Genomic DNA, 18364 nt, shown 5'->3' with positions numbered 1-18364 from the left:
TTGGCCCAAATAAACTCGCCACCTATATTAATTTTGCCTCAGTTTCTTTCTTTAGATCAACACTGTGTTTAATCATTTGGGAAGCTCTGGGCTAAACACAGTAATAATATGTTCATTTGGCCAAGATTTCATATCTCAAAATCTTTTCTTGTTTAATGATCTTTGAGAGTCTCCCAGAAAAAGGTATAGAATGTGGCACTTCACTAAAGTCTTGTGCTCTCCTTCTTTCTCCAGACCTGTACCACTTGCAGAATTTCCTATCTTGAAGAACAGAATCATCATACACCAAATTTCCCTAACCACAAACTTGACATTTATCTTGATTCTTCTGTTTTCTGAAGCCTAGTATTCCCTCTAGAAAACATTAAGATTAAGCCTTCGGGTGATATGTCTTTATTTGTATATTTTATATAGTATCTGGCTTTGGAAGCCTATACTCTAATTGCAAGGGAAGGACCTACATATATGAAAAGCTAAATAACAACCTGAGGGGTACCACCAGATAATAAGAAGGCCCAGTGAGAAACACCTGTGTGGGCTGAAGAGGTCAGGCAAGGATTCCAGGGAAGTACTATTGTGTTGCTTAGAAACAGCCTTGGAGATAGGAGGTAATTAAAAATGGCTATCCAGAGAGTCCCATAGAATGTTAAAGCTAGAAGACACATAAGCTTTCATTTGCTAATAATCTCACTTTACATAGAGGAAACTGAGACTGAAACAGACCAAATGATGGGTGATAAGCTGCATTCATTCAGTATTTATTGAGTACCAACTGCGTGCAATGCACAGAATGGGCTACACTTATACAAAAGAGCAGGCAAGGTGAGACTATCAAATAGCACTGGTACTTGGCAAGAAACTAAAACTATCACAGCATCCCAAGGGGCAGGTCTTTGAGGCAAAGGTGGTCATGCCAACTGGTAGTTATAAACTGGGTTACTAGTTCTTCCACTTACCCTTAAAAATAGTAGAATTCAAATAGTTACTCAAAGGTTAGGTAGGCACTAATTATTTCTGCTTCATGAGTAATCAGGGTGGAAGAATTTACCACCACCTACAGTGTCCAGTCACCTCATATCTGGATATACAGACATCCAGATAGAAAATTCTGAAGCAATCTTTACAGTGGACACAAGCCTGAATGTTTGTGATGTGGTAACACAGCAGCTGGTTTAGGATTATGGAGACAGAGAGGCAGAGAGTGGCTCCCAATCACGGATTATTTATTTTCTTGACTTCTCCTTATTTTTTTAAATGCCCCTCTAATAAATTCAGAGTAAGGGCGTTTCCAAGATGTGCAGTTCTTCAGCCTTAGGATAAATAATGACACTCAATTTTTAGCCTATTGAAGTTCGACAGGAGAAGCTATTATACAAGATCAGCAAGATGATGTAAAAATATCTTCCTGTTAATAGAAGCGCACATGAAGAAATTGTGAAGACAGGAAAAAAGTCACAGCTGTAGATAAAGTAAACAGGAACTGGCTTTCAGTCCTAAAAGATGACGGGCCTGTAATTCTGGGCTTTCTGAATCCCTGCCATCAGTTTGAATTAATCTGTTCCTCATCGTTTAGAGAATCTCCGAAGATGGTCCTGAAAGCAGCTTCATTTCCTCAGTTCCCCTGCTCAAGTCCGAGTGTATATGTGCTCCCAGCACAGCTTGAAATTAGTGTACTTTTTCATCTTGGCCTTTAGTTTTTAAACAAGCAGGCAAAGACCCCAGGAGACTTGGACAGGCTGGCCTGATGGTACGAATGGTGTCCGGTAGCCCGAGGCGGGACTTCATTATCTTCACATGGCCTGGCTTAGCATGCAAGGAACAACCTGTCCCTAGAGAGGAGTTTTAAAATAATCATATGTAGTGTGAGATGAGATCATAGATATGAAAGCTCTTCTTTGAAGTTAAAAAAAATTTCAGCCTACAAATGCACAGTATTGGTATTATTTATTAATGAATGTATTTGATACTCTCTTTGTCAGGCTCCTGGGCGTATTTGCATGCATTCATTTACAAAGACACTCATCAACATTATGGCTTATAGACCAATATAGAAGTTTAATTACTAATAAATACAAATAGATACACAAATATACCTAGGAGTCCATGCAGTTATCCTGTTCTACTTCACCGCCTACCAAAAGCAATTAAAAATTGATACCAGGAGGAGACTCATACCCTTCCTTGCAGAGCAAGAGACAAAGGAGTGTGTGAGAGTGGGGGTGGATAATGTTCTTCCTTCTCCTGCCTGCTAAGTATCAAAGAGGATGGGAACTCCCAAAGGAGTCCTCCCAACCCGGTAATCACAAGTTACTTAGCAAATATCAGCTCATTAATCCGGAAGTGAGTGTCAGGTAGCTTTGCGAGGTGACCACTTAAACAATTTTTCAGCAGAAGGGCTACAGTGTTTCACATGCAATTCGATAGTCTTGCACTATCTAAATCAGGAATCCTTTTTGTCTTTGGTGTTGCTTGTTAAGTTTGGAACAAAATTTCACACATACGGGCTGTGTGTATCTCCAGCACGGAGCATAATGTGTGGTACAAAGCAGGTACTCAATACATATTTTATAAATAATTGAAAAACTTCAATCTGTACTGCAGCCAGTCCACGAAACTCCATCACATACATTCTCCATAGGCCACTCTGGCATTCTCTAGTTTGCACCTATACAATTCTGAACTGCGGGATGCCAGGAAAGAAACCAGGGCAAATGGAAGGGCTGAAAGGTGCACTAAGCTGGCCTGGTCTGGGATCTGCTGCCCTGTTCTCACCTCCCCCACCCAGAGGCAAGTTCTGTGCTTAGCATAGTCATCATGTCATGTGTAAAGGTGCGATTCTACCCCATCCCACCCCTGACCCATCTAGAGATTAGACAGGTAGTCCTTCTCTTGTGCAATCCCCACTCAGCAAGCATTCATCAAATGCCAGCTGTCCATATTCCATCATATGAAGCCTTGTAGAGGAAAGGGAAAAGACAAGTCATGGCCCCTGATCTCAGGAACTAATATTATCATTAGAAAGACTATTTATTATTGCTCATTTATTCTACAAACATATATTGAGCACATGTGCTAAATACTCTTCTAAGTGTTGGAGATTCAAAGTTGACCAAGACAAATAATTTTCCCCCTCTCATTATGCTGATGTTTTAGAGGGGGAGACAAAAAGCAACGATGCAAATAAATAAATAATAGAAATTCAGATTAGTGCTACCAAAACCAAATCATATAATAGAGAAACTACTTCATCTGAGATCTTAATGGCAAGACTTAAGAGTGGGGTTCCAGCCAGATGTGGTGGCTCGCACCTATAATCCCAGCACTTTGGGAGGCCGAGGTGGGCGGATCATGAGATCAGGAGATCAAAACCATTCTGGCCAATACGATGAAACCCCGTCTCTACTAAAATACAAAAATTAGCTGGGCATGGTGGGGTGTGCCTGTAATCCCAGCTGCTCAGGAGGCTGAGGCAGGAGAATCGCTTGAACCCGGGAAACAGAGGTTGCAGTGGGCTAAGATTGAGCCACTGCACTCCAGCCTGGGAGAAAGAGCTAGACTCCATCAAAAAAAAAAAAAAAGAAAAAGAAAAGAAAAAGAAAAAAAGAATGGGGTTCCAGCCAGAAGTAATAGCAAGTTCAAGGACTCCCAGGTAGGGTACAAGCTGGAAGTAATCAAGACCCATCAAGAAAGCTGGTGTGGCTGAAGCATTGGGACTGACAGGGGGAGCAAAAGGAGACAAGGTTGCAGATATAGCCAGGAGCCAGATCATGCAAGATCATGTCCCTTGCTACTCAAAGTATGGTCCTTGGATCAGCTGCATCAGCATCACCTGAGACTTTGTTTAAATTACCCCAACATTCATTTCCCTTCTTTTACAGCCATAGGACTATCAAATTTCAGGTGGCAAACACCTGTCTCCAATAAAGGCCACTTCTCCAACTCTCTCTTGCAAATAGTTGTAGCCATGTGACATAAAGGAAGTGATATATATGACTTCTCAGAAGTCTCCCTGAAGGTACATCCTTTCCTCCTTCCTGCAGTCTGGAACACAAATTTAAAGCCTCCTTCTCTGGCAGCTATCTTGTCCCAGGAGATATCTTTGAGTATGGAAGCTACTCAATGCAAAACAATAAGACAGAGGAGCTGTGTCTTTGACCCTGTGGATGACCACACCAGCCCTCTCAAACTTGTCAGTATGAGAAAAATAGAAATGTCCATTTTCTTAAGCCACTGTTACTTTGGATTTTTCTGTTACTTATAGCTGAATTTAATCCCAACAAATTCACACTCTATGATATATTGTCATTTCTTTTAACAAAAGTGTACATGTTACTAAGCTTTGAGTAAAACCAACAATCCAAGATGTGCTATATTTATTCTATAGCTTCAATAACTCCCACTAGGTCCTCACTCACCTCTACTCCTCTACAGACACACATACAGCAATTTAGTAGCATGGTCCCGACTGGATGGTGGTCAGGAGAATGGACATGGCAGAGGTCAGTGGCAAAGGCAAAGACGTAAGGTTAAGGCAGACTTGGACTCCAGGACCTCTGCTTCTTCCCTCCTGAGAGTACTTAGGGAAGGGGGCCCCTCCAGGCTGAACTGACATGCCTGAAAACTTGCAGGCATTGCAGGCGTCTCCCTACTCTGAGATTTCTAAAACTGTTACACAACCATGGATCCTCTGGTCTGTTGAACAGACTTCAACCTAGGCTGAATAAACGCTTCACACCATGTTTCTATGCTTAGAATGAGTCTATTGATTGAAAAACTGAAAGAATGACCAACTGAATTCTCTTCAATGACAGTTCCAATGAGCAGCTCCAATAGCGACCCTCAGAGCAGCCCGTAATAAATACACAATTGAAAAGAGTGTGCTTGAATGCAAATGCAACCTCAAGGGACTCTCTCCAGCCCTGTCATCCAATCAGTCACCTCAGCACTCCTCCTATGTAGAAATTCTCAAGTCTCTGCTGCCAAGGTTGTCAGCTGCCTTTCCAGACATTGACAGGCACCTTGCCTCTTAGGGTTAAATGTCTGTAGATGTGCAGAACCTGGAATGTTACTAGAAATACACTTTGTCAGAGCAATGCCAATAGCCAAGAAATACTGGACTGTATCTCATTCTGTGACCCATAGTCTCTGCCTTACCTCACAGAGTGATAAAGCTGGTCTTAACCTAGTTCGCAGGAACCTCACACAGGTGACTGAAAGAATTCCAAGACAGGATGAACATTCTACCAAGTGGTATTCTTACAGTAATATCGGCTGCCCATTCAGACCATGCCCTTCACAGCTTTCCTTTGGGAGTAGACTTGGGGTTGGATCTAAGAGAATCTGCCCCCATAGGTCCTATGTGGGCACTGACTTTAACCAGACTTGTTTGATTGCTTTGGTGGGAGATAAAGCCTCAGCCCTCTCTTCCAGAGGTATTTCTGGATTGAACAGTGAAAGATCATTAAGATCCATAAATGGCACTCGGGTTTTAGTGGATGACTTTGGGAAGTCTCACTAAAGTATAGGAAGATTCTGGTGTGAGTATTGGGAACAAGTGGCCATTTCTTCCATGTAGGTAATGTTGAAGAGGAGACTGTGTCATCTCTGCATAAAGGAGCAGGCCCCCCGATCTATCCAGGATGGAAGGCACTTTCCAAATTCCATCTAGAGCAGCATGATATTCTGTGTGGTCTCAGTTTTTATAAAGCAAAAAGTGACTTAGATAAACTACATAGATGAGCAAGAAATAGGAAAAATTGGTGCTCAGTAGAAATCACAGAGGCAGCCTAGTTTCACATCAAAACAGTGATCCAATCTGCTCACTACAGACAAAGGTGCCAGGTGAACACAAAGAGGCTGCCCTTTGGTGAATGTTTGAGCCTTGTGTCAGAAATTCTCTCACATCACAGACTCTTTGTGATTGAAAGCAAACTTTCATCCTAAATACAGGGTTTTTATTTAATGTTATAAAACAAACTCTAATTCAGGTCAATAAGTAACTCATGTGGTTTCTCAGGAAGAGCATAGCATTAATAAGACGTCACTAATGTAATCATAACCACTCCCTCTAAGAATTAAATTTATCCCTTCACCAAAGGCTCAATGAATTGGAAAAAAAAAAAAAAAAGAAAGAAAGAAAGAAAAAAAATTGAGTAATCTAATGATATCTTCTGGAATGAAAGACTTGTTGAAAATTCACCTGGGTTATGCAGCTGTTACTAACAAGCTAAAACATTGCTTTCATTCTATACCGTTTGTTGTCATGGGAGCTAATAGGTTGGGGGCGGGGAGGGGAGATGGGACTTTTCTCCATTTATTTGCAAAGCATAAAATTGAGAACGAGCTCTGTGTTGTGATTTTTAGATCAGACACGCGGGGGCAGCAGTGAGCTGATGAGGAGCACAAACAATGGTGACACCTTGGAGCCAGAAAGTTTGAATCTAGAGATTGAGATGCCGGCTAGCTCTGCTTTAAAATCATTTACACCAAAAAGATACACATTTTTAAAACCTTTAAAATTAAATACTAGAGGAATTCCTTCTAGTAGATGTTTCCTGCTCCTCATTAGTGCTTCATGTTCTAATTTCCCTGATGTTTTTGGTTTTTCTATTGACAATTTTTTTTTTCAATCCGTTGAGGAATTTGATCATTTTGAAGCTAAGAAACTTCCTCCTGACCAGCCCGAGTTGAAACCCGGGGGGCACAGGCGGGATATTCCCACCCCACAGGCTCAGAAAACGAGCTCTGTGCGGTGCGGAGGGTAAAAGGACTGCCTTTGTGGGTAGCCCACTTTGGCCTGGAGCTGACAACACCGTGAGAGCAAATCGGTTCTAAGGGCTCCTTTTTGTAAAACGGGGAAACAGAGCGGCGCTCCTTCGTGCTTCCCAAAGACGGATGTGTTTCATCCCTGCCTATCTGGAGCTGCTGTTCTAGTATGGCACAGGCGGATCGCCCATCTCTGAAGAGCAAGATGGGCGGGTACCCGGTTTCAGTTTCACTGCAGACAGGACAGTCTGTACACAAAGGTACCTCAGCCGATCCATCTTTTTTTTTTCTTTTTTCTTTTTCTTTTTTTTTTTTTTTTGAGACGGAGTCTCGCTATGTCGCTGAGGCTGGAATTCAGTGGCGCGGCCGATCCCTCTTTAAACCCCAGCTGAGGCGGCTTGTTCACTGAGGACAGGCCGGTCCACCTGAAGAGGCTGTTGGAGAATGACACCCCAGAGGCAGAAAGGGAGGGACTCCCCACGTGGCCCCAGAACAGCCTCACAAGGGCGGCCAGGACAGCCCCTCTTGCTGCGCCTGACAAGAGGCCCTTTGTCAGGCTGTCAGGCTGGGTTTTATTTTTAGACTCAGCCAGGGCTGCCCTCCCGCCCGGAGCTTTTCCCTCGCACAGCTGTTGCCTCTGCTTTCCAAAGCCCTAGCCTACAGGTGCTGGGCTTCACTTGGCCTTGGTGTGGCTTGACAAGTTGGAAGAATGATGGTGGCTTTAAAGAGAAGAGCTGGGGAGGGGTGAGCTCCCGGGCAGGCTTCTGGGCCCTTCCTGCTCAGCCCTGGGACAGCTTGCTTCCACCCATCCCAGCATGCAATTCCAATCTAGGCATTTTAAAACCAAACAATCCAGGGCCCCCTGGAGGGGCGGCCCCATTGCATTGGGTGGTTGGTTACCCCTCTGTCTGGGTGTGGGACACTTTACCTGGCACTGACCTGTTGAGTAGCCAGTGAGAAAGCTCAGAGCTAGGAGTCAAACTGCACAGCCACTCCTGAACCTCAGCCCCTTCCTGATCAAAGGAGTTACTTGTATGTATTATATTCTAGATGGCTTATTTCTTCCACTACAAAAGAAATGTGCATTTATTGTAGCATTTCCATCCAGCTCGACTCTCTAGACAAATCTAGGCATAATTTTATGTTTCTGATGCCATACTGGATATGTAACTTTGACCCTCCATATGTGTATTTAAAATCCACACTGAGACAGGGACTATCACTGGGTACTAGGATCAGGGAAATGAGGCATTTTTGCTTTTTATTTTCGGCCCTTTTGTATTGTTTAATCTTTTCCCAAGAAATGAATTTATTGTATTTATTTCTTTAATTTTGTATCTTTTATTTTTTTTAAGATGGGGGTCTCTGTTGCCCAGGCTGAAGTGCAGTGGTGCAGTCATAGCTCTTTGTCACTTAGAATTCCTGGGCTCAACTGATCCTCCTGCCTTGGCCTCCCCAGTAGCTGGGACTACAGGTGTAAGCCACCATGCCAGGCTAGAAATGAATTATTTTGTAATGTAAAAAATAAAGGAAAAAGAACAGCTCTAACTGAAGTCAGGACCATTGCTATGTTGGACATGCCTCAGCCAGGACTCGACACAGCAAGTGGGTTTTCTCTGTTCTTAAAAATATACTTAAGTTGGGCTGGGCACGGTGGCTCAGACCTGTAATCCCAGCACTTTGGGAGGCCAAGGCGGGTGGATCAGGAGGTCAGGAGATCAAGACCATCCTGGCTAACACTGTGAAACTCCATTTCTACTAAAAATACAAAAAATTAGCTGCGCATGGTGGCACACGCCTGTAGTCCCAGTTCCTGGGGAGGCTGAAGCAGGAGAATTGCTTGAACCCAGGAGACGGAGGTTGCAGTGAGCTGAGATCGTGCCACTGCACTCCAGCCTGGGCAACAGAGTGAGACTCTGTCTCAAAAAATAAGATAAAATAATATATATATGTGTGTGTGTGTGTGTGTGTATGTGTGTGTGTATGTGTGTGTGTGTGTGTGTGTGTGTGTGTATATATATATATATATATAAGTCCTTGCTCCCACTGCTGTGGTCCCTTTAGCTAAAAGAGTTTGAAGCAGCTATAGTGTCCCTGAAGACCTACTTTTGAGGAGCAAGCTGAGAGTTTCCTTCCTCTGCCCATCCCCCCTCCCCCATGACTTTTTTTCCTCTCTTTTTCAGAAGGCTAATGCTATCAGGCCCAAGAATTGGCCAGGAAAGGACTCACTACAGACAGGACCACTCAGAGAAACAGTAAGATAAGTCCACGTATTTACAATACTCTGAAAACCAAATTGTCCAGAGAGGGGAAGAGAACTAGTTGTTCTTTATTTTTGTTAGCACTTTTGTCCTTTGATTTGTATTCTTTCTTTCCATTCAGCCTCTGCTATAGTCTGAGTGTTTGTATCTCCCCAAAATTCACATGCTGAAAGCCTAACCCCAGAGGTGATGGTATTAGAAGGTGATCAGGTCCCTCATGAATGGGGTTAGTGCCCTTATAAAAGAGGCAGGAGGAAGCTCGTTGGCCCCTTCCATCCCGTGAGGACACAGAGAGAAGCTCCATCTATGAGAAAGCGGGCCCTCATCAGGCACATCTGCCAGAACCTTGATCTTGGACTTCCCAATCTCCAAAACCGTGAGAAGTAAATTTCTGGCTCTAGGCGGCATCTGGGTTATGAATGATGGTGCCACATTCCCTGCCTGGAGGATGACGTGTTCAACTCGGGACACAGGTAAGTGACGAGTCTGTAGTGAGTTGGGCAGGTGAGCAATGAAGTCCAGAGCAGCCCAGCCCAGGTCAGAGAAGGTTCTCAGGATGGGGAGATGCCTGCATCTTAAAGGACTCATTAGGTGAGCAGAGACCAGGAAAAGGCTATTTCTCCAGGGAAACAGGAACTCATAGCAAGGCCCCTGTGCTGAGCTTTTCTATACATCACGGCCCTGCCCTGCACGGTTCTCATGTGGTATGTCACTGAATCCCCACAGCCCTGCGTGGCCAGTGCTCTCATAACTCCCATGCTGAAGCTGAGGTCCCCGAGGCACAGAGGAGCCGAGGGACGTTACCAAGGCCATCAAGTGACTGATGGAGCTGGGATTTGAACTGAGGCACGCTGGCTCTCGAGCCCCCACTTTTAACCCCTCCATCATCCTGCAGTTTGGATAACTTAAGAAAGGAGGGATGGCTGGAACACGGAGTTGCAGGAGCTGGGTTGGAAAGGTGGACGGAAAGCCATGCCACACTGAGGAGCCTGAATTTCATCCCGAAGACAGCCAGGAGGATGAAAACAGCCATGCAACCTGATCCAATCTGGGTTCTAGATAGGTCTGTACCTTTGCAAGAAGGATTGGTGAGGCCGGGCAAGGATAGCAGTGTGGAGGCTGGTGTAGTCATAACGAAGAAGGCAGGCACTGGAGGTGGGTGGAGAGGGTGGCAAACCTGAGCTCCATTGAGGAGTCAGGGTTCCATCCAAACAGGATGTGAAGAGGGAAGCCTGATGCTCAGTTTCTGGTGTAGATGAGTGGGTGGCGGCAGCTCCTCTTGGGTATACAGGGAACAGTGGAATAACAGCAGGCTTAGGAGAAAGGGGAGGACTCAGTTTGGGTGGCTGTGGTGAGTCCACATGGAGATGGGACTCTAATTAGGTCAGTGGCAGGAGGAATGGAAAAGGGGAGGTGATTGCCAGCGATCACTTTAAAACAGGTGTTCTTCACCTGGCCAGAGCTCAGGGGTCTGTACACTTGTGTAGGAAAAGCATTGTATCTTTATTTTCATTTCCTTCCTACTAAAGTTTATCATCTTCTTCAATTACTAATGTTAAGAAATGACTATAGTAATGTTAGCAATATCTATGACTTTGTCTTCAATAGAAATCACATATTTTTCACATCATATTTTCACCTCACATTTCAGTTGTTGCAGATATTTTCAGGTATCATTTATGTTCATCACTACTAGGTGTGGTGGCTCACACCTGTAATCCCAGCATTTTGGGAGGCCAAGGCAGGAGATTGTTTGAGCCCAAGAACTCAGGACTAGCCTGGGCAACACAGCAAGATGATGCCTCTACAAAAAAATTTAAAAATTAACCAGGCATAGTAGCACATACCTGTAGTCCCAGCTTGCAACTTCACACACAGACCTTCTTGCTGCTTGTAGAAATGCTATAATTCTATTTCACATGATTCCCATTAAGAAAGAAAAAATGGGCCAGGCGTGGTGGCTCACACCTATAATCCCAGCACTTTGGGAGGCCGAGACAGGCAGATCACTTGAGATCAGGAGTTCGAGACCAGCCTGGCCAACATGGTGAAACCTGGTCTCTACCAAAACTACAAAAAAATAGCTGGGCGTGGTGGCGGGCACCTCTAATCCCAGCTACTCATGAGGCTGAGGCAGGAAAATTACTTGAACCCGGGAGGCGGAGAAGGTTGTAGTGAGCTCAGATCATGCCACTGCACTCTAGCCTGGGCAACAAGAGCATGACTCCATCTCAAAAAAAAAAAAAAAAAAGAAAGAAAGAACGGAAAAAGAAAAGGAAGAAAGAATGTATGTGTGTCTTAGCTTAGGCTGCTACAGCAAAATACCATACACTGGGTGGCTTAAGCAACAGATGTTTATTTCCCACAATTTTAAAGACTTGAAAGTTCAAGATCAGGGTGGAGTTCTGGTGAGGGCCCCATTCCTGGCTTGTAGACAGACACCTTCTTGCTTATATCTTCACATGGAAGGGAGAGAGAGAGTAGGCTCCCTGATTTCTTTCCACATGAGGACCCATCGCTCATGGCCTCATCTAAACAGAGTCACCTCCCAAAGGCCTTGTCTCCAAACACCATCGCACTGGGGGTTCGGGCTTCAACATACGAAGCGGGGGTTGGGGGAAGAGCACAAACATTTATCCCATAATCATGCATTTATAGTCATAATTCTGCTTTCTCTAATATGTTCCTGAGAGGGAAAGACCTTCTGCTTTGACTGTGACCTGAGAGCCAAATCCTCCTATTGATTATTTTTTGTTTTCAATTTTTTTTTTAGCTATAGCGTCTCACTCTGTCACCTAGCCTATAATGCAGTGGCACAATAATGGCTCGCTGCATCCTCAAACTCTCGGGCTCAAGCAGTCCCTGAGTAGCTAAAACTGTAGGTGCAGGCCACCATGCCTGGCTAATTTTTAATGTTTTTGTAGAGACAGGATCTTGCTATGTTGCTCAGGCTGGTCTTGAATTCCTGACCTCAAGCAATCCACCTGTCTTGGCCTCCCAAAATACTGGGATTATAGGAGTGAGCCACCATGCCCAGCCCACTTACAATTTTGTATACCAGAGAATTATCAGAGTTTTCCAAAGACTAACTTCTTGCTCTTTACATTTTGAGCCTGGTTTTCCTGTCTACCCACATGCCTCTGCTGCGAGGCTCTGTGGGACACATTACCATCACCATGTCCTGCCTTGCGGCACAGTGGACACGGGAGTCCTGGGGGCTGTTTCAACACCAGCATGACCAGCTGTAGCCGAAATCGGCAGGGAAGTGAACAAACCACATGGACATTCCCACACTAAACCCAAACTAAGTGTCTCCAACTCAACTTCCTCTTAGCTGGATCCCCAAACGCCCATGGCCACCTCAATGCCACTAACATAAGGAACAGATGGCATCTTAACAATTTGTGGTTAAAATATCTTACTTTTGCAAACTTGACTAAAGCACCACATGAACACAGTGTGAGGGCCCCTGTCAGAGACCTGGAAGGGGCCTGGCACGTGAGGGGCTCTACCTTCACAGTGAGTCCACCTCTGCCTCTAGGACACCAGTTATGGATGTGTTGGCCACGGTGAAATCACGGCTTAAAATAAGGTAGCTGACAGTTACATAGCACCTACCAAGAGAAATGCTTTGTATGTTATTAAGTTATTTAATCCTTATAACAACCCTAAGATGTTGGTGTTAGGATAATCATCATTTTATAGATAGAGAAGGCCAGCTGACTTGTCCAGGGTCACACATGTAGTAAGTGTTGGACCTGGAATTTGAACCCAGGCAGCCTGGCTTAAGCTAGCATCTCATACACTTTCCACAGCAGCCCCACAGCCTCCACCACCATTCCAGGACTCTACAGTCTTACCTATCACCTTCTAACATAGCACACATCTTATTGATTTGCCCATTATCTATCCCTTGTTACTAAAATATAGACTATGAGGACAGAGCTGTTTGTTTTGCTCACTGCTGAATCACTAGCACCTGAACAGTGCTTGGCACATCATAGGTATGTAGTAAATCTTTTGTGATTCTCTCTTCCTCGCTCCTCTTCGTCCTCCTTCTCCTCCTCCTCCTCCTCCTCCTCCTCCTTCTTTGAGACAGGGTCTCACTCTGTCACCCAGACTGGAGTCCAGTGGTACCATCAGGGCTCACTGCAGCCTCTACCTCCCTGGGCTCTGGTGATCCTCCCACCTCAGCCTCCCAAGGAGGCACGCCACCATGTCTGGCTATATATACATAGAGAGAGAGCGCGCGGGGGTGGGGTGGTTTCACCATGTTGCCCAGGCTGGTCTCAAACTCCTGGGCTCAATCCATCCGCCCACCTCAACCTCCCAAAGTGCTGGGATTAGAAGTATGAGCCACCGCACCCAGCTGTGATTCCCTTAAATGCTTTACTTCTCCTCCCAGAAAGTAACCTATTTACTTCCTGAAAACTGCAAAAGAAAATAAAAATAAGAGGGGGAAAACACACACCAAAAAATGTGAACAGTCTGGTTCACATGAAATCCAGGGAGAAAATATTTTTTAAGAAGGTAGTTAGCTCAGTCCTAAGTGTCAGTGATTCATAGTCCCACGTATTTCAGATCAGGCAAGTTGTACAGAAAGCCAACTAAGGATAATCAAAAACTTTCAGATGATCTTGGCTGTTCAGTTGAGGTTCGAAATTAAAAATCTATATGAGCACCTGACTGTATAAGTAGTTGATTTTTTTTTCCAGTAATATAAAGAGCCAAGGAAAACAGGTGGGTAGGTGGATCCAAGATTGAGGATTTGTTGGTGGGCTGTGCCAGCAAATCAAACAAGTGTCCTTCAAGCCAAGAGCTCTGGAGGTCATTCAATGGGAAGGCTGAAGGTCAGATGCTTTGTTAAGACTGAAGCTTGGTCGGGCACAGTAGCTCACACTTGTAATCCCAGCACTTTGGGAGGCTGAGGCAGATAGATCACTTGAGATCAGGAGTTCGAGACCAGCCTGACCAATATGGAGAAACCCAGTCTCTACTAAAAATACAAAATTTAGCTGAGCATGGTAGCGGGCACCTGCAATCCCAGCTACTTGGGAGGCCGAGGCGTGAGAATTGCTTGGACCCAGGAGGCAGAGGTTGCAGTGAGCTGAGATCACATCACTGCACTCCAGCCTGGGCAACACAGCGAGACTCTGTCTCAAAAAAAAATAAATAAATACTGAAGGTTGGTAGGATGAAGGTGTAGGGGAGGGAAAGGGTATGGGGTTGAGGACAGAGTGGAATTTCAAAGTTCAAGATTTCAGAGGAGAAGCAATTATAGGTGATGACCAGGTCTTGTAACAGGATAGGAGATATTGATGACAAGTGAGTAGAGCTCTAAGATGAGTCACAGGACATGAGAACATTTGATATTATGTGGAATAGGCACTAATGTGTACATTTATGAGCTGGAGCCATGATTTGTAAAACCTACAAACCGTAACGCCAGCTTTAAATGTCACCTTCTCCAACAATCTGCTTTTGATTGAAAATACTCTGTTTATAGTAATTCTAGGCAGGACATAGTGGCTCATGCCTGTAATCACAGCACTTTGGGAGGCCAAGGCGGGTGGATCACTTGAGGTCAGGAGTTCGAGACCAGCCTGGTCAACATGGTGAAACCCTGTCTCTACTAAAAAATACAAAAATTAGCTGCGCTTGGTGGTGGTCACCTGTAATCCCAGCTACTCAAGAGGCTGAGGCAGAAGAATTATTTGAACCTGGGAGGTGGAGGTTGCAGTGAGCTGAGATTGTGCCACGGGACTCCAGCCTGAGCGACAGAGTGAAAAAAGAGAAAAGAAAAGATTCTAAAATAGCAATCCTCCTAAAAGTAACAAACCATGATGGTAACATCACCTCAGTTTGATAGGTTCATGAAGTTGGAGATTGTGAGTTAGGCTTGTTAAATGTTGATTCTCTTCAAAGAATCATCTGCAATTCAACACATACCAAAAAAGTGTGAATTTTATAGCTCCAGATTAAAGTCCCTTTTGAGATAATACTGAAGAATACATATATCTTATTTAGTGCTGCATACATCATAGAAGATCTTTAGTCTCCAGAAGTTCACATTGCAAGGCTACAAGACACTCAATAAATACATAAACATAATGGTAAACAACAGTAGGGTGGAAAAAAGCACTTAAATCTCCCAGACACCTGATCCATTGAAATGCTCCAATTAGATACAACCAGCTGATTTTCAGAGAAACAAAAAACATTAGTGGTTTTTTGTTCTCTGGTCACTTTAAAAAAAAAACATAATAGGAGGTTGAAATTACATGCAATGTGTAGTGAGAAGCAAAATTTCAATTTTTTTCACTGTCAAGTATAGCTGGGATAGGGAAAGAAATTTTTTTTCATATTTTAAAAAATCCAGTACTTAGCTTGAAACATTGAAGAAAGAGATCATAAATCCCAAATCAACTGTAGCCTGCAAGTAAATTGATTATATTCTCCTTTGAGGAAATTCGTTACAAAAGAACCAATATGTGCATTTCATTAAATTCACCTGCAGTGATAAGAAGCCTTACTGAACTCTTTCAAAGTAGTGGCTGGGTAAAAGGCTTTCTATCCTGTGGACTTTCCGACCAGGAAACAACTAAGCAATACCCCCTGTCCCTGCTTTGGAAGGCACAAGCGCCTGGAGCCAATGCATCTCGTTTGGCAGGTTGACAGGCACCTGGGTAGTGCTGTGGACGTTGGAAGTGAAGGAATCCATGCACTAGAGCTTACATATGAAATAATTTTCAGAAATTTTATAAAACAAGGGAAACAATTTTGCCCTTTCCATTTTTCCTCTACTGAGTTTTCCATATCTCTGAGACAGATGGAGCACATGTAACAAAACCAACCCAATGCAGAGGATGCAATCTGGGATATTAAAAATAAAATCTTTTCCAAATCTTCATAAGCTCCTTTAAAAACACTTCCACCCAAGTGTTAAAGCCTCTAACAGAGGTATCTAAAAATGGAAGGAAGAAGAAGAGATGCCCCAAGGCTCTTATTTCAAAACCAGTCAGAATTAATATTTACTTCTTCACACAATCAGCAAATATGACCACATTTAGTCATATGTGAACTAGAAAATGAGTATATCCCAGAGGAACCTCCATTAAGAATCTTAAAATATAAAAATGCTGAATTAAATACAGAAATAAGACAAATCAGCAAATGCAACTAATGCTCACATATTGTTAATATATTACTGGACTCCAAATAAACACTCTGTACCATTAAGTTTTTTAAAAAAAAACTAGTAAGTGTGTATGTATACAATGCCATATATACAATTGTATATTATCATTGTATACATACATACTTGATGATTATATACATATAAATCTATATAGAGAGAGAGCTAGATTTTGACATTGTATTCTCTACCCTTACTAACTATAAGTCCTTTATTATAGAAACATTGTAGTTTACATTTTCATAACATTTAATTTTATATTTTCATAGTATTTTAACATAGGAACCTATCCATAGTGGCTCCTGGGTTTTACATTTTCTATGAAAAACTAATTTATTTTGAGCCATATGTAATTTCAGGTTTTCTAGGGGTAGATTAACCTCACAAAATTATGTTCAAATATCACTATTCTATTCGCACTATCCAAAGAATGCATCAATATTCAATTACATGTAAATAAAATTATTTTTTCTGCTTTATCTCTTTTCCGCTGGGACATGTAAGTAACCTGTTTGAAATCTATTACTGATGGAAATTAAATGTAAATTGCTATTTCTTTTTTTTTTGTTTTTTCCGAGACGGATTATCTTCCTGTTGCCCAGGCTGGAGTGCGGTCGCACAATCTTGGCTCACTGCAACCTCCACCTTCCGGGTTCAAGCAACTCTTCCGCCTCAGCCTCCTGAGTAGCTAGGAATACAGGTGCCTGCCACCACGCCCAGCTAATGTTTTGTATTTTTAGTAGAGACAGGGTTTCATTGTGTTAGCCAGGATGGTCTCGGTCTCTTGACCTCGTGATCCCCCCGCCTTGGCCTCCCAAAGTGCTGGGATTACAGCATGAGCCACTACACCCGGCCTTTTTTTCTTTTTTCTCCAGACAGACTCTGGCTTTGGGCCAGGCTGGAGTGCAGTGGTATGGTCTCGACTCACTGCAACCTCCACCTCCCAGGTTCAAGTGATTCTCGTGCCTCAGCCTCCTGAGTAGCTAGGATTACAGGCATGTGCCACCACACCTGGTTAATTTTTGTATTTTGTTTTTAGTAGAAATGGGGTTTCACCATGTCGGCCAGGCTGGTCTCGAACTCCTGACCTCAGGTGATCCACCCACCTTGGCTTCCCAAGGTGCTGGCATTACAGGTGTGAACCACTACACCCGGCCTAAATTACTTATTCTTAATTTATGAAGCATCTATGCATCTGGGAACTTTTCTAGATGATGGGTATAGCCATGAATCAGGCAAACAAGGCCATTTAGTCAAATAGAGAAGACTGTAAGCAAACTCATAAACAAGCAAATGAACAAAGACAACTTCAGATAGTGATGAGTGCTATGAAGAAAACAAAATCTGCCAGTGGGATGGATAGTGGCGGGGAGAGAGTTGTGGGGAGAAAGGAAACAAGGTGGTCAGGAAATTGGAAAAAGTGGTATCTGGATCAAGACCAGAGTGGTGGAAGAAGCTAGCCTTGCAAAGAGCTGAGAGTGGTAGTGGGGGGATGCACGGACAGAGTATTCCAGGCAAAGGAAGGACCGGAGAACGCAGAGACCCTAAAGCAGGAAGGAGCTTGGGACTACAGTGTGGGGAAAAGGCAGGAGTGGGGCTAGTGAGAGATGAGATCCAGGAGTGAGGCAGGGCCAGATTATGTAGCAAAGAATTAGGGTTTTATTTTAAGGAGAAGAAGCCACAAGAACTGAGTGCATTTTTAAAAGATCACTCTGTCTACCATGAGGCAAATGGAAGAGGCAGTGTACATAATAAAAATACATATATTTGATCCAGGCATAGTGGCACATGCCCGTAGTCCCAGCTACTCATGAGGCTGAGAGGGAGGATCACTTGAGCACAGAAGTCCAGCCTGAGCCACAGAGCAAGACCTCAGCTCTACAAGAAAGAATAAATAACAATATATGTACACACACATGCACACACACACACACACACACACACACACACACTCTTTGTGCTTTCAGTTCCTGGCACAGAGCTTCTAAAACCCTTGTAATTTCCTGACACAGAGTTCCTAATCCCTTGGATCCCTTGGAATTTCCTGGGTAACAGGACAGTCTTTTGTTCTAATGAAGTGACTCTTGGTGGCCTCTGCATGAGGGCTGGTCACTGGAAGGTCTAAGCCATGATTAGATGCTTG

The 18364-nt window shown here is 43.7% G+C and overlaps 1 protein-coding gene across 1 annotated transcript in view; it reads left to right on the top strand.

Annotated features, from left to right (window-relative positions):
- The window catches only part of PYGL (glycogen phosphorylase L), an 89775-nt gene extending 80548 nt beyond the window's left edge, over window positions 1-9227 (top strand). The window contains exon 20 of the mRNA XM_025391850.1: window positions 8949-9227. Coding sequence (XP_025247635.1) covers window positions 8949-9029 — 81 coding nt within the window. The 3' untranslated portion in view covers window positions 9030-9227. The remainder of the gene's footprint in view (window positions 1-8948) is intronic.
- The last annotated feature ends 9137 nt before the right edge of the window (window positions 9228-18364 follow it).

The sequence above is a fragment of the Theropithecus gelada genome, chromosome 7b (genome assembly GCF_003255815.1).
Source record: "Theropithecus gelada isolate Dixy chromosome 7b, Tgel_1.0, whole genome shotgun sequence".
Taxonomy (NCBI): domain Eukaryota; kingdom Metazoa; phylum Chordata; class Mammalia; order Primates; family Cercopithecidae; genus Theropithecus; species Theropithecus gelada.
Note: the sequence above shows the minus strand (reverse complement) of the source record. Positions and strands in the feature narration are given on the sequence as shown.